This window comes from Dendroctonus ponderosae, unplaced genomic scaffold, assembly GCF_020466585.1.
Source record: "Dendroctonus ponderosae isolate FM_Combo_2020 unplaced genomic scaffold, Dpon_F_20191213v2 Dpon_F_20191213_148, whole genome shotgun sequence".
In the NCBI taxonomy this organism is placed as follows: Eukaryota; Metazoa; Arthropoda; class Insecta; order Coleoptera; family Curculionidae; genus Dendroctonus; species Dendroctonus ponderosae.
Genome location: NW_026017616.1, coordinates 29,616 through 46,279, shown reverse-complemented (window position 1 = coordinate 46,279; position 16,664 = coordinate 29,616). Strand labels below are relative to the sequence as shown.

At 40.9% G+C, this 16,664-nt stretch overlaps 2 protein-coding genes across 2 annotated transcripts; one reads left to right on the top strand and one right to left on the bottom strand.

The window, feature by feature from the left end:
* Positions 1–617: 617 nt before the first annotated feature.
* Positions 618–3,035, top strand: LOC125503248 (phosphoglycolate phosphatase 2-like). The gene is made up of 5 exons (XM_048663298.1): positions 618–1,260; positions 1,307–1,599; positions 2,286–2,517; positions 2,569–2,713; positions 2,787–3,035. Exons 1-5 carry the CDS (start codon positions 1,170–1,172, stop codon positions 2,968–2,970), a joined length of 945 nt encoding a protein of 314 aa, XP_048519255.1. The 5' UTR covers positions 618–1,169; the 3' UTR covers positions 2,971–3,035.
* On the bottom strand, positions 2,950–16,571 carry LOC125503247 (WD repeat-containing protein on Y chromosome-like). Its single transcript, XM_048663297.1, has 16 exons — positions 16,253–16,571; positions 16,027–16,196; positions 15,746–15,959; positions 15,399–15,656; positions 15,016–15,224; positions 14,415–14,966; positions 14,143–14,335; positions 14,011–14,085; positions 13,814–13,963; positions 13,640–13,755; positions 13,290–13,571; positions 4,116–4,244; positions 3,671–3,788; positions 3,446–3,620; positions 3,194–3,391; positions 2,950–3,140 (listed from the first exon to the last, which is right to left on the bottom strand). Exons 1-16 carry the CDS (start codon positions 16,531–16,533, stop codon positions 3,033–3,035), a joined length of 3,228 nt encoding a protein of 1,075 aa, XP_048519254.1. The 5' UTR covers positions 16,534–16,571; the 3' UTR covers positions 2,950–3,032.
* Positions 16,572–16,664: the final 93 nt, after the last annotated feature.

Here is a 16,664-nt window from a genome sequence, read left to right as displayed (position 1 = left end):
TTTAAGCTGAATCCCCAACAGATTTAAAAAATATATACATTAAAAACAAACATTTTTTGATGATCTAACTCATACTGATTTTTGCAGGTCCTCATTTCCTTCAGCAATAACTACAAAATTACAAATAGAGGGTACAGGGAAAAACGCTCATTTTTACATGCACATATTACAGAAAAAAACGGGACGCAAAACATAAAATTTGGCATAATCTTGCACTTCAGTGTTTAATATTGAAATTTCGCTTTCTGGGTCAAAACTATTCGAGTTTCCTCACTCATGTTGTTATAAATCGAATTTCGAATTCTCTATCCAACGATGCCAAAACAAATTCTGTGGCTCAAATGGGGCTTGAGAAACTTCGAAAAAAGCAGCGTCATGTTTGAATTGATTTTGCAACTCAAAAAACACGCAAATCTAAAACTTCTTGAAATCACGACTCTTTTGAGAAAACTGCCAACATTTCCTTATCGATGGTTCACTTTCTATAAAGACGTTTAGTTCTCTTTGGAATGATGTAAAAATGAGCGTTCTTGCTCATTTTGCTTCCGAGAAATGAGCAAAAACGGGAAAGAAAACATGAAATTTTGGCATAATCTTGCACTTTTGCTTCTGCAAAGTTGCCTGTTCGTTTTCGGGCATTTTTCTTTTTTCAGTAGAAAACACTTGCATTTTTGTATGAATTGTTGCTTGTTTCCTGTTTTTTCTTTCTCTAAACTGAAGCTATTTTTTGAACGAAAAAATTATTACATTTTTTATTTGTACTGTAGGGTTTTATATTTTACGATTTACATAAATCGCACAATTTTGCGCTCACTTAAGCGATTGAGTTGGGCAACTTTTAGTTACAAAGAGCAACTTTGTCATTCCTTCTAATCTTACCGCATTTGCGGATAAGAATCAGATTCCATTGTTTACTTTAGCAATAATTGAAAGCATGAGATAAAATTTAGCGTAGAACTTGTTAATTGATTTTTTTTTAAGTTGCCAGTATTTGTTCACGAGACAGGTGGATATTTATTAAGTAGTGCGGTTCAATGCCAGTCAACTCCAACCTTTCACTTGGCTTTATCACTTTCACAAACCACATCAGTGTGACCGGAACGGCTGGTTCCTACTTGACAAAATTATAGTTGTATGAGTAGTGGTTGCGCACGTTTGCTCTAAACAAGATGCCCAAGTTGAACTGGATAAGTGATTTGTCTAGTGACGAGCTGCGAGAATTCCTGAAGTCTGTGGATACAATTCTGTTCGACATCGATGGTACTTTCTCCTTAATGAACCATGATTTACTACTTATTTAAATTAGGAGTTTTAGCGCGAGCGTCAACGATCCTGCCCGGCACCGTCGATGCAGTGGGGAAATTCAGGCAGCTGGGAAAAAAGATCTGCTTTGTCACGAACAATGCAATTGCTCCACCAGAAGTCCTCAAAGCCAAGTTGATCCCTTTCCAAGCCTCCTTAGAGGAAATCGTTACTCCCAACATAACTCTGCTGGCCTATTTGAAGAAGATCGACTTCCAGAAGACGATTTATATCATCGGAAGCCGCTTCACGAAGAAGATGCTTAGAGAGGCCGGATACTCTGTCATAGAGTATAAGGTAGAAATCGCTATATTCCATTTTTTTGCAACCAACCCATCGTCCGCTTTCGTTCCTCAGCGATTTTATATAGATCCTCTATATCATATGCAAACATGATTGTATCATCTGCACAGCCGAAATTATTTAACCTTTTTTTCCCGGGCTTTTTAAATATATCTTCTAAAGGCATATTTTAATATCAAACAAGAGGTTGTTAAATGCCTTTTTTGCTTCACCGGCAATATTGTTTTGCATCCTCCCTGTGGAAACTTGGAAAATTTTTTGTATTTTTATTCGCAAATCGGGTGCCTTTCAGTACTTTCAGCATTTCTGGTATTTAATTTTTCCAAACCCCTTTTGGAAGTCCACAAACCATGCAGAATTCAAGCAATTAATGTCCCCAAATCCCTGAATGGTGTGTCTGCTAGATTTTTTGTATACCTATTTTGCCTATTTAGGAACAAATTAGAGTAAATGGCTCATTAAGCTGTTGCTTCTGAGCAATCAACATTTTCAACCATTCCTGGGCAAAATTGGTTGAAACATCACATTTCCACTCACATCATGATCGCTAAAAAAATTCCAGAGTATTTGCATCTATCCTCCATCCAAAAGCTTACGAAGCTTTTAACATTTCTGTCCTATGGCTGCTTCAATCTCATTTCCTGATGGATTATTATGTATATAGAAGCATTTTTCTTCAGGATCTGCAAACTACAGATGTAGAAGAAACTCTAAGCAGCGCCATGCAAGTATCCCTTAGAGTATTAGATGCCTGCAAAAACGTAGGGATTGTCTATGCAGATTTGGACATAAATCTCCAAAATATGGCAGTACATGTAGCGAAAATTCTTCTAAAACATATGGATGACGTTCAGTTCCTCACTGGAACGTCTGACGATAGAATCCCTATTGGAGAGAACTTTAGCTTAATAGGTAAGCCAAGAGTCGGATGAGCTGGAAAGTGGAGAAAAATGGGCGTTTTAGGCCCCAAGTATTTCATCGATGGGCTCCAAAGATGGAGCGGCGTCCAAGCCATCCCGCTAGCCAAACCTGGTCGGGTGCTTAAGGAAGTTATAGACGCAAAATTTGGAATTTCCCAAGATAATCGGGTCCTGATGGTAGGCGATAAGTAAGTAAAACGCGTTATTGGAATTGCTTGCTCCAAACATCCACAAAATTGATAAGATAACTTGAATTTCCAGTATTTCCACTGATATCACTTTTGGTATTGAGTCGGGCTTCCAAACATTGCTGCTGCTAACAGGAGACACCAAGAAGCAGCAAGCAGTAGATTGGGCATTTGATGAAGATCTTAAGCCTGACTACGTAGCGCACAGTCTTCAAGAGGTGTATGAAAAGGTCAAAACCATTCCCACCGCACTTTAATCCGCTGTTCTTTTCACGTGCAAACTATTAACATAGGAAGTCGAATAAAAACCAGTCGAAGTCTAGATTTCTTCTTCCTCCACTTTAATGTTAGCAGGAATATCATCAGGTACTTCAGGAACCTGGATGGGATTGGGCTGTGGCATGACCAGGTGTTGATATACTGGAATCTAACAGGCCAGAAACTATTTAGAACCTGTAGGAAATAGTTCTAGAAACGTACATGTGGGAAAGTGGTGTCAAATTTAATGTCCTTCGGATGCGTAGTCCTCTCAGGCACATTGTAATGATGGCCCAGTATCGGCTCTTTGAGCCGACTGCCATAAATCTTGCTGTGGTCGATGTGGATGAGGTCCTTTTGCGCCTGCTTCTGCAGTTGCTTGATGGTGAGTCGCTTGGGGAATGAGCCCCCGCTCAAAACCTGCCGACAAACCCTCTAAAATTGCGCCAAAGGAGCCAAATGCACGATTTTCACTCGTAGAGTAGTGGAGCTGGCGATTCGCTTAATATCCGGAGGAATCGTGTAGTCAAAATCATCAGCTAGAGACTGGCCATCCGCCCCGATCTTTTTCCAGGGCTTGAAAGTGCCGATGGTTTGCAAGTACCGACCTCCTAAAGTCCACATTCTCGCACTGAAATCGGCGCTGCAACTACACCAGCAGCCTTAAAAAAACCTCCTGCAGCAGCTGGTTTTAATTACCTGATCAAAATGCGACATTCCTCAATATAAGTCAACCCTGAAACTGGCATGAAATGCCCCTTGTAGCTGTTGAGAAGGACAGGCTCCAATTGGCCAGCAATCATCCTTCTTGCCCTTCCTAAAAGGAAAAAAACGAAATTTGCCCCGAACAATGAAATGCTTTCGGCATCAGCAGAGCCATCATGAGCTTTTGAAATAGGCAGATTTCGAAATGCGCTAACCTCAGGCACCCCTAGGACCGGTTTCGAGCCTATTAGCTCTCATCAGGTGGTTCAAACTGAAATTATATTCCGAAACCTGTATGCCATTCCGCGTCGATGTTAATATATTAATTTCAGGTTGAACTCAACTGATGAGAGCTAATAAGCTCGAAACCGGTCCTGGGGGTGTCTGAGGTTAACGCAATTCGAAATTTGCACTGTTGAAACATTCATTAAAAACCTACCGATAAAGCGATCTCCCCACATGAAAGGGAACATGAGCCGGTATTTGGGCATGCAGAGGTGTTCTTTATCTTCCGGTAAAATGCAGTAGTTCTTCATTAGCCATGTCTTAATGTAGCCAGCGGTTGTTCCTGTAGTAAATGTTGAATCAGTCATCAAAGAAGACACTCTGTTTAAGCTCATCTTCAATTCCATAAAGCGATTTTCCCTTTGCCGTTAGTTGCAAAGGATTTTTGTTAATTTGTATTTAGAATGTGTTTATTTTTTAAGTTCTTCAGCCGAACTGTCCTGTTTGTTCGCTATGTTTTTAACCTCGGCAATGGATTGATTTACGCGGAAGTTGGCGCAAAAAAACGCGTAAAACGCCTGTAAGGACACCATCCTTGTCACCACAACATACCAAAGAACTTGCTCCAAATAAAATAAATAAACAGTATACATTCACTTACGCCACGTGCAATTAATAGCAATAGTTTTAGGCAACATTGCTGATAAGCAAGTGATTTATAAGATAAATAACAATCAACACCCATAAACGTTACTTTAATTGTCACCATTACATCACTTTTAAAGTAACAATTTTAAAACTAATAATGGAAATCTTATAACAGTTTGCAATAAAGCCCCATAGAAAAATCTGTTGTTTCTTTGGCGCTCTCTGTATGCCTTACCCTTTTTGATCACTGGTTGGGCCGACACCCTGTACATTGCATACTTTATCCAGTGTCTATTTTGAACTGCAAAACTTAAAAAAAAACAATTATTTTTGTCCAAAAAAATTTAACAGATGGTCATTTCCCACAAAATTGTCTGGTGGAACTATCGGGAGTTTGTTCGAAGAAAAATACTGTTCGAAGTTTTAATGACGGAGAAATAGAGAATTGTATTCCTTTGTCAACAAAAAGTAGCTTCACGAAATCAATTTCCAAAAATCCCGACGGAAATTTAATAAAATGAGGCATTTGCTCTTACATACTTGCAGTGGTTGTGGCCATCTCCATCTTGTGGTTTAACAGGTTTTTCAAGCTTCCCTTAGCATTTTTTAATACAACATTTTTAGTGATAGAAATTATAGCATTTTGTTTATCCGAGTGAATGACCGAAAGCAAAACATTTGCGCCATTATCGGTAAAACCGCACACTTTAATGGTGCCAAACCAACAAGTTGGAAAACAGATGTTAAAAATGCACTCCTATAAGAAAAATGTGCGAATCGCAAAAATCCCCCAATCGTAGATTAAGAGATTGCGTTTTCTAAAATATATATGATAGGCGCCTTTTAATATACAGGGTGTCCCATATCTAAGGGAATATTGAGCAGATTTCATAATAGTTAGAACTAGCGCATTTGAGACAAGGTTGCCTTATCAAACTATTACTCGTTTATGAAATTCAGGATGTGCAAACAAGCATTTTCTGTAATAAAATTTGCCATAGACCTTCATAAAGCAGCTTATACAGTTTCCTATGTGCTTAATTCGAAATTATTATTAATTTAAACATATTTGTTGGAGACGCCACTTTTTGCAACAGTGTGTAGAAATACCGGATTATTTATTTTGGACATGATTTTTAAAAGAGTTTTTCTCATTGGCATTAAAGACTTCACATTTCTACTCAGAAAAGCCATACTTCATGCATTTCGATATCTGTAAGCGTTTTCGAGCTATTTGCGATTAAAAATTGAACAGCGCTAAAACAATGGCATTCAAAAAATCTATTGACACCAAATCGCCACATTCAAAATCAATTTTAAATTGACTTTTGAAGAGACTAACATTTAAAATGCGTTCCTTATGTTCTCTACGTTAAAAAGTCTTCATTTGTAGGAAATATTTTTATTTTTGCACGATATACATTTCCCAAATGRACACTTTTGGACAACTTATTGGAAGTCTCTACTCTGTTMAAAAATTCARTTTTTAACTATAAAATTCCATTTCCGGGATTTATTTYCYTTAAAACTTTGTTGCAACTATGGACGAAGTAGCAAGCAAGAACTGGTAAATATGATCAGATAGCCGAAAGAATCGACYTTATTAAAATTAAACTACATTATGTTCTGCTAAGAAATKAAGKAAACWTTTTCGTRATCCTAGTTGAAAAAATCGAAMGAAACTGGCTCAGAAAAGCAGAAAACTGAAAGAAAAAAAGCTTAGTTCTTTATTTTTCGAGAAAAGCACYTCCACCACAGATCAGAACTATATAGACCTGGATAACACTGTGTKGAGTTGCGCCGTTCAGTTGTTGCCGCTCTCTGAGTTAACGAGTTATGACTCATCGGYTRATGAGTTATAAGTCATTTATTAAAACTTTACGAGACCCGAGACTGTAATTTTYACATCTAAACAATGATCATTAACAATTTTTCTGAGTAACTTTGTCCATAATTCRAAGCATCAAAMAGTTTTYWAAAAATKTTTRCAAAGRGGTTAARGAGGCGAGTKYTCYAATAAAATGTATCTTATAATTTTTGACAGAAAATAGCTAAAGATTGTCAGTATTTTAAGTAAAACTAAAAAATAATGCAATTTTGCGTAGAAAAAATTGCTTAAAATAAACTTTGTTAACACTGTAATGATCTGAAAATTTAACMAAACTCTRCAAATTTCAGAGCGATGAGGGCGGCGAATTTTCCAMATATTTTTTTCAAGATAAATTGACCCAAATTCGAAGCTGCAAAGGGWTTTCTAAAGTTCCCTGCAAACCGATGAATGAGRTTCCCTGCAAACCAACTTTTAGTTTCGTGATCGGTTTAGGAGMAAASCTTAACGGGTTTCGGGTAAAAACGGGAGAATTTTATYTTCGTTWTTGTCACGAATTCGACGTTTAGCAAAATTTTTGAMAAATGTTTSCMAAGCTATAAATTTATCTTGTYATTTTTCGTGATGTTTTAAGTGATGCTCTACAAAATAGAGCGTTTTTGAGTAGAAAGTAAAGCAAAAAAAAAATTCAGTCCAAACTAATAAGCCACATTTTTTACACTMACWMACTTTTTTACATATCTACAGTCTTCATAGGAATTGAGGTGACGAGATTTCCAACAAATAATCTGTTATAAACATTCGCTTATTCTGTTCGTTTTCTGATAGAAAATGRTTTGAATTTTGTTCCAAATTCGCTGGAAARCGATTYCAAAACTCTTTACAAAGCGACCAAAGATTCGAAATKTATCTCACAATTGTKCGTGGAAAATACCTTAAGTTTGTCAGCATTTTTAAGGGAAACTGGRAATTGAGCATTTAGAAGAAAGAGTAACTTGGCTAAAACTGCAAAATTCCAAAATTTTKAAGAAATTTTRAAAATRWTATTAATAAATGGCCCTTAAAATAAATCTAAAACAAGTAAAAAGTTATCAATATTTTCCCAGCAACGAAACTGAGTCAYCGCRCCGTTGCGTGGGGTTGGCGCACCRAGCCATTTGCGTGGCACTGCGCCAACTCCTAAAAATTCACTGAGTTACCCAGGCCTAGAACTATAGATTAACCAACACATTTAAAAGGTCAACTCTTATTAACACCTAAAGCCTTATCAAGCCCATCGCTTGCTTAATAAATAAAAACACCAGCAACCCAAAAGGAAAACGACTATAATTATCATATTCTGTTGTGTCTTTACGCAAATAAATTCATATTGGAAATCAAACAGAAGCTGAAAAATAACACAGCTAACCGCCCCCTTTAACCAATCGACAAATCACTAATTGTAATTAATTGCGTCACCCTCAGTCACCAGCCCGCAAAGAGCTAATGAACACCTCCAGCATGGAAACTCTGGCCAACCTCTTCTTGCTTCTTCTAGTCAGTTTCCGTGAATCTTTGTGTGAATTGCTTCCAGGTAGTGAACCGATCCAAATGGCCAAACAGGTGAAGACCTACACTCAGTTTACCAGGCCGAAAAACCCCTACACCACTTGCAATATGTTTGTTTTATCTGACGGAAAATCCTGTAACGACATCTGGAGTGCTTTCCTGAAGGCCAGCAAATGCGCCAAGCACATATCCACACGCATCAATGTATCGCATATTGAAGACACTTATTCTACGGTAACAGTGTTGATCATAGAGAACGAGAACTTTGCAGAGCACTTCAAACGCTTCGTCCAATCCAAATATTTTACCAATAAAGGAAACTACAAGTTTGCCTTTTGCTCACCGGTGAGCGACGAGAAATGGATTCTGCAAATATGCGAGAAGATATGGAATAAGCGCATAGCAAACTTTGTGATGTTGTATTGGAATGTTACACTCAAATTTGCCAGCTACAATCCTTTCAACAGGCAGCTGGATATCGTTGACGCAATTCTGAAAAGGAGTCCAGAATTTCCAGACACTCTGAGCGACATGCAAGGATATCCGCTAAAAATTCTGGATATACCTCGATATGTAACATTTAGTATCGAGTACAGCTATTCCTTTGACACAAACTTTGTGTATGCGTTGAAGAAATGCTTGAATATATCACTCATCAAGGTACTAATCGCCAAAGACCAAAGCTCTATGGACACTTTATTTCTTCGCCTTTCAACAGAGGACATTGAGCTGGTGCCTTTTACTCAGTCTGTGGGGTTCCATTGGGTTCCAAATAACTACAGCCAGTCAGTGAGCCATTTGAGCATCAACACTATGAACAGCTTGATGGCTTTGGTACCAAATTCCAAACAAATTTCTCAGCTGCACTTCTTCTTCACCATGCTGTTGGTTGTAGTGATTCCGTTGCTGTTGAGCATCAGCTTCATGATGGCTTCATTAGACAAGTTTGCTTCACCCACCCGCAAAACACTAGACCTAATGGGATTTTTGGCAGTTTGTCTCAAATCCTCTCTGCCTCATTTCGTCCAAGTGAAATCTCCATTGAAGATTGTCTGGCTGCTCGGCTGCGTCCTCATTGGCATCTTCTACGACATTCTAGCGCTCAACTTTGCTCTGGTGCCCCGATACGAAAAGCCCATTGACTCCTTGAGCGACCTCAGAGCATTCAACTTGCCCATTTTCACCATCGATTTCCCTCTGCCTCCAGAATACAATGTTACCCGTTTGAGGAAGACAGCCTGGAGGGACAAAATCCAGGCAAACAAGGGCGACGCCGCTTTCATAGGCGCTCAAGAAACGTTCGATAAAATTGCCAAATGGCATGCCAACACTCGCCGCCCTTACAACTACCAAATGCTCAAAGAAGTTGTGGTGCCTGCATATGGAGCGTTTCTATACAAGGCCAAGTCTCCATACGCGCATAAGCTGGAGCAGTTGATTTTGAGAGTTACACAAATGGGAGCCACTGTTGAGGTGCCTTATCGCTACAAGCCGGATCAGTTGACACGGGAATCCAATCAGTTTCTGGTGTTTAAAGACTTTTTGGGAATTTTTGCTGTCTGGATGACTGGGATGTGCACAGCAAGCGTGGCTTTTTTGCTGGAAATTGCCTATAGGAAGTTCAAAGGCATTATTTCTTCTCTTTGCAATGATTCCTAATCCTCAGGAAACGTATTCGCATTGGAGTAAAGGGCCACTTGCACATTTTTGTTTTATTGGATTGTTAGTAAGAAAAAAAGTCCTTTGCTTCTGTCTTCTTGGACCTCACTGCTTTTGTGCATAGTGGAAGTGGTGGCTCAAAAAAATTGGTGGATGATTCAAAAACACTTGTCTAAGAGGATTGTCAGCATATTCAAACTTTTCATAATCACTTCAATGGGAAACCCTGCCTCCCGCCTCCCTCAGTCAATTGCATATCGATTTCCAGGAAATAATTTATCAGAAAAGCTGTCTGGAAGCGAACACTGACACTTTGATTTATAATATATTACCGTTCTAAAATCTTTAGCAAACACCGCAAAGTGCTCCTGCCATTTAAGGTTCTGGAACATCAACTAATGCACCTTTGGAAAAGTCCATCCATTCCCGCCTGTCGCAGTGCTCTTTCAACCAGTAGCTCTTTGAGTGATGGAGATTTTGTTCATCACTTTGCTCCTGCCACAAGTTTGGAGCCGTGAAGGTTTTAGAAGCTACGCCGATTTAAAATTAGGAAACTTGAGCACCGAACTGAAGCTTTACGTCGAGTATACCAAGCCGCTGGCGCCGTTCTACATGTGCAATGCTTTCGTCAGTCCAGAAGACACTTTCTGTGGCGATTTGATCACTGGGTACCTCAAAACGACCAGATGCACCAAGTTTGTGTCCGATTATTCCCATGGGATTAATCTGAAAGATACCTACACTTCGGTTTCGTTTCTCACCATGGGCTCGAAGGATCAATTCAACAGGAAACTGCAACAGATGGTGGAGTCGGATTATTTTTCCAACCGAGGCAAATACAGCTTTATTATCTGCGCCCCCATACGAGATCCTGATTGGGTGAGGGCGGCTTCCAGACGAATCTGGAGTTACCGCATTTTGGACTTTGCAATAGTTTACCCCAATGGGACTCTAAAGGTATCCACTTTCAATCCGTTTGATGGACGGCTCGATATAACAGATATCCAGGAAATGCACCCAGGCTTCAAGCAGTTTCCCGACAAGTTGAAGAACATGCACGGATATCCATTCAAGGTGCTTACGATAACGACTGCGATGTCCGCAGCTGGCAAATTCTCCAACTTTGAGTACAACTTTGCAAAATCGCTGGCAAAGTACTTCAACCTCACTCTGCTGCAAGTAAAAATCGACCAGAACCGCTCTTTTAACAGCTACATCTACAAGCGATTGGCTTCTGAGAACATTGAGCTGTACCCGCACACCCTCACAGCGGATGGCATCGATGTCCCGAAGAAGTACTCGAAGAAGGTGGCATTGCTGAACCCGCACATCATGGACAATTGGGCAGTGATGGTCCCCAATCCGCCCATGGTGAAAAAATGGAAGCGATTTGCACAGTCTCTCATAATAGAAGTGTTGCCTGCAAGTGTGGCAGTCACTCTATTGGCTGCGTTTTTGAACAAACACCTCACGCGCCGATCCAAGCGTCTTGACTTGCTGGGGTTTGTGGCAGTTCAGTTCAGAACCTCCCAGCCCAGCTTTATCAGCGAAAAATCCTTCATCAAGTGCTCTTGGATGCTTTGGTGCATCACCTACGGCACCATAGTGGACCTGATCAACCTGAACATCGCCCTAGTCAACCACTACAAGCACGGCATCAGCACTCTTGAGGAACTGGGGCAAAGTCCCTTAAAAGTTTACGCTCTCTGGCTCCCAATGCCCGATATCCAGAACGTGACTGTAGTAGGGAGGGTCGAATGGATGGATCGAGTCCTGGAAGGAAAAGGAGACTCCGCATTTATCGCCCCTAATTCGCAACTGGAACTACTGTCCCATTGGTTACGCAATCGTAACAAACGATTCAACTTCCGCATTCTGGATAGATGCGTTCGCACTGGATATGGAGGGTTTGTTTCAAAGGGCAAGTCTCCTTACCTGCGCCAGCTGGAGAATCTGGCGTTACTCGTCAGACAGATGGAGAGCACCAGCAAGCTGCCTTATAGGCGAAACGTTGCTATGAACCACGATAAGCATTCGAAAGTTTTAAAAACCGAAGAGTTTCGGGGGCCGCTGGTCGTATTGATGCTGGGTTTGGGTCTTAGTTTTATCACTTTTTTAATTGAATGCTTCTACTACTAATTGTCTAATGGAGTATATTGATTTACCGGGTGTCAATGTGAAAACTTCCCACCCTTAATATCTTTCTTGCAGTTTAAAATATGAAAAATCGGAAAAACCCGTCAATTTTCTTTGTAAGAGGGACATTTTAAATAAATATGAGTATTTTTAGCCTGAGAATATTAATGTCACCCTGCGAATATTAAATGGGAAGAGGGGTCAAGTGGCACATCGTTTTAAAGGGCGTTCAATTCTCTTTCCATTAGATACTTCTTTTTGCATCGACAAAAATAACTTTTTATTTGCGGAAAATAAATGTCTACAACAAAACCTACGGGACCTACTTAGGCACTATATTATAAGTTGTTCAAATGTTGTCATTTTTCGTGTAAACAATAATAAAGTCTGTTTTTTAACTCTTCCCTAACATTTCAGAAAACTTCACCGGGAATTGACCGGCATTCCGCTACAATGGACTTTTAAGATCATCAATATCAGCAGGTTGTGTTTTATAAACAATGGACTTAAGATGTTCCCAAAGAAAGAAGTCTAAGGGTGCTCAATCCGATGATCTGGGAGGCCATTCAATTGGTCCCCTACTGCCAATCGAGCTATCCGGGACTATCTTATCAATCATTGTTTACACTTTCCTGACTGTGTTTCAATTCCAAATCAAATTCATTCCTGGGTTTCAGTCATTTATTGTCTCTATTTATTAATCAAAAATCAAAATATTTTGATTAATAAATAGAGGCAATAAATGACTGAAACCCAGGAATGAATTTGAATTATCTTATCAATGTTAGGGAGAGTTCGAAAATATACTTTATTATTGTTTACATGAAAATAGACAACATTTTGAACAACTTCTAAGATAATGCGTAAGTAGACCTCATGGGTTTTATTGTAAAATAATCAATAAATCTGAATTTTATTGTTTAAAGTACTTTTCTTCCTATTATTCAACGATTTTATAATTAATATAATAATAATAATTTGTACCATAAGGAGTCCCAATGGCATACTTATTGTTTAAACACTAATCTGAAAAGCAAAATCTCAATGCAGGCAAGTTTAATTGCTTCTGTAACTTTGAAACGCGATTATTCGAAAACCTATGGACCAGAAGCAACAAAGTAGTAACTAATGTAAAGAGAATTAAACGCTCTTTTAAACGATGTGCCACTTGACCCTCCTTCCCATTTAAGATACTTGGGTGACATCTACCCCTACTAAGGGGTTGAAAGAAAGGGGCTAAAAATTGATTGGCAATAAAATTGACGGGTATTTCCGATTTTTCATATTTTTAGCTGCAAGAAAGATATTACGGGGGGGAATGTTTCAAATTAACACGCGGTATGTCTATTCAATGGATGGTTTGGTGCTGTCACGAATCACTGTTGTCCTAAATAAAAAATAAAAATATTTTCCATATGGTTGCAAGCAAATTACGCAGACATGCTGTATAAAAGAGTGAGGAAATCCGGCCGTTTAAAATACCCTAAATATGCGCTCAAAGAAGAAACCGCCCCCGACAAAATATTTTTCAGATTCAGCTTAGTTCTCAACTAATGAAATGATGCTTACCAATGAACAGAAACTCGTTCTGGTCATCAGTGGCCATAGAAATCACATAGTCGCCCGCTTTGTGAACGGCAGAAAACGACGTGATAAATCCGCCCGAAATGTGATGGTTCCACACTTGCACCACCCCATTTTCCAACGCCACCAGAAGCGTCCCAACCATCGGGTCGCTCTTCCTCGAGCAGAGAAACAGCATGCAATGAACGGCCAGTCTTCGCAAGTTGAAGCATTCGTCTGGTATTTGCACGGTGGACAGTCTTCCTTTGCGGCCCATAATCATCGGACCTGACAAAATATCGGATAATGCGCATATAGCCATTTTTAATAGGCGTTTCAATTGGTTAATTGCTGACCACTTAACATTCTTTCTTGGGGTGGAAGCAGCGTGGATCTTTTGGAATGTGTGCTAAACATGGAGGATTTGCGACTGCTCTTTCCTGAGAGGCTTTTTCTGATCATCGACGCGCTCCTTTGGATGAATTCCAAAATTAAAATGCTTTTGAAAATTATTGCTCAGAAATCCCTACCCCATAAAGAAGCCTGAACTGTCCCTTCTTTCTTTGCCTTTGTCCACAGTGAATTGGATTTTGATTCTTTCCGTCGGATTGGAGACGATGAATTTCTTGTACGGCTGTCCGGTTTCCAGGCGCCAGAGCAACAATTCGCCCACGTAGGAGCTACGATTTTATTGCCTAATTCGCCCAGCTGGAGGAGTTTTGCTTACCTGGTGGCCAAGGTTTCAGGCACTCGCACCGCCCCAGCACTGATATCCTCCGAATGCCTCAAATCCCAATTCTTGCTGCAAAGTTAACAAGAAAATGACCCAAAGCTGCTCAAGCAGATCGGAGATGTTCACCTATAAGCCCCTTCTGGGCCAATGGCTTCCCCAGTATCAGCAAACTCAGTTACACGCTTGTTCCATCCCATCGCCATTATGCGGCTGTTCACCCAAATCACACATTGAACTTCACACCAAGTTTCAATGTTCATGTTTCTCAGGCACGTGCCAGTGTTGAAGTTCCAGATTTTCAATGTGCCATCATGGGCGCCTAAGTAGAAATTCAGTTGGGAGCTTTTGCACCAGCTAGCATTCAACGTGAAGAGTTTCTTGCAGAGAAGTGTGCTTACCAGTTAGAAGGCGCTGATATCCCGGATCGAAAGTGGCAGCAGTGATTTCCACACTCATAATCTCACCATGCAGCATCCGGGTGTGGCCCTCTTTGATCACAAGCAACCGCCTACCATCCCAAGGGTTCCACACTATAATGTAGCTGTCCAGGCCGCAGGTCACAATCACTCTAAACAGCTTATTGAACAAAACAACCGACACCCCACTAGAATGGGTGTTGCCATCGGTGTGTTCACTGCTCTGTTTCGGACTCAGAGGAATCACCGCAATCATGCTACTGCCAATGATCCATTGCCTGGATTCGGGATTGTAGAGCGCAGTCAGTTCACTTCGCTCCCCTAATTCTGGAGGCAAATCCAAGTAGGTCTGCAAACACGACTGGAGCGAAATATCCCACACCTTGATGCACTTATCTTTGGACATGCTGTAGAGCAATTTGCCGCTATCTTGGAAAACCAGCTGCACGATTCCGGTGTGGTGGCCGTAGAAGGTGCAAGTGGGACGGTGTGGGACAAACGGGTTCCAGAGGCGAATCAAACAGTCGGGACCCCCTAGTTTCCTTGCATAGGGCCAGTTTTTCCATGGGGAGCTACGACCTACCTGTGGCTACGATGTGGGTCACTTCATCCAGATCAAAGCACCAAACTCCGGCCGCTATTTTGTAGGTGTAAACGTTTTTGCTATCAGTGACGTCCGTCATCAGGAGGGCCGCCTTGGGGCATTGGGCGCATGAAACCACGCTGTGCAAGGTGGAGTAGAAGGATACTTGGCGAACGTAGTCGGTGTGCAAGTGCGGGTATTGAACCACCCTAAAAGTCCACGAAAATCGAACTAAATAAGAACACTTTTTGCACGATGTCTTTCAAATCTAGTAGAGGTGTGTGAAGTTCAAAAATTTACGAGCCAATATTTTCAAGAAATAAAGTAAAGTGTCATTCAAAGGCGATGTCTTCGCATTGTCCCAGTAGTATCCTCTTAAGTACCGGAAATTCCCAACTAGGCCCTTGACCACTTGGCCCCAGCGGACATGAAGGAGCGGAATTCCAGGCTGGGACTTAAAGGGACCTCTGGCAAAGGTTTTAATGTACAGAATGGTGACTCCTCCTCCCATATCTCCTAGAATCAGCTTGGATTCCGTGTCTGGGTCTTCGTAGAACTTGTAGTACATGGTGCAAACTGCATAGTCCAGCGTAGTGATCATGACTCGGAGCTCAAACTTTCTAGCTGATGTGTCGTAAAAGCTGCAACAGATGCAGACTCCTTTTGAAAAAAGTTTCTCAATCACTTTTATCTATTTGGGCTTCTGCTCTTGAGATGGTCACATTATTACCGCAAGTCTCTTTCACTGGAAGATGTGCAGATGACGCTGACATCTGGGAGTACCGCCAAATCAGTGACCCAAGTGGTCTGGATTTTCAGCTCTGGACAAGTGGATTGCACTTGTCTTTCCAGAGTCATGTCCAGCGTCCAGTAGTTGATCACGCCGTCATGGCTGCAAGTCATTATGCTGCCATCGTGCCAAGTGCTGCTCCGATCAGGTTTAACTGGACAAAAAAATGAAACGGACACTGTTGAACTACTACTCTAGACCTTAAGGTGCAGACAAATTACCCGTTGGGTAAAACGTCACCCTATTAATAGGGTGGCGATGGTTACTTTTTACCATGGTGGGCCCAATCGGAATTGGAGCGGCCAGAGTTTTATACTCGGTGCTGACCTCCTGCTGTTCAAACCCCAGGATTAAGTACGATATGAATTCATCCCACGTCACCAACCCGTTACTGCAAAATCACACGCAGTCACCATCAAAAACCCATTTCTCCATTCCCAAGCTCACCAACTGGCGTTCATCCGCAGAAACTCCCTTTCGAAAATTTCATCGGGATACTCGATTTTCGCCACTCGCGCCAGCATCTCCTTCAGCTGTTCCCTGCTCATCCTCCTGCCGTCTTCTTTATTGAACAAGTCATTGATCTGGACCAGCTCAGTCTCATCCAGCAGCTCGTGCAGCTCTTTAGTTGCATCCTTTTTCTGCTTTCGAAATTCCCGCAGGGGAATACGCAAGAGCCGTTGTTTGGACGGCTGTCTCCCTAAGTGGATTTCACTCGTTTTGGACATGTTTTGAAAATGACAGTTTCATTTGCTGTCAAACTACCATTTTTTCTGGGTTGAGTGACAGGTGTCACACAACCAGTTTGTCACTGGGTTTGACGTTTGACGGCTTTTTTCGTTACTACTACTATCAAGTA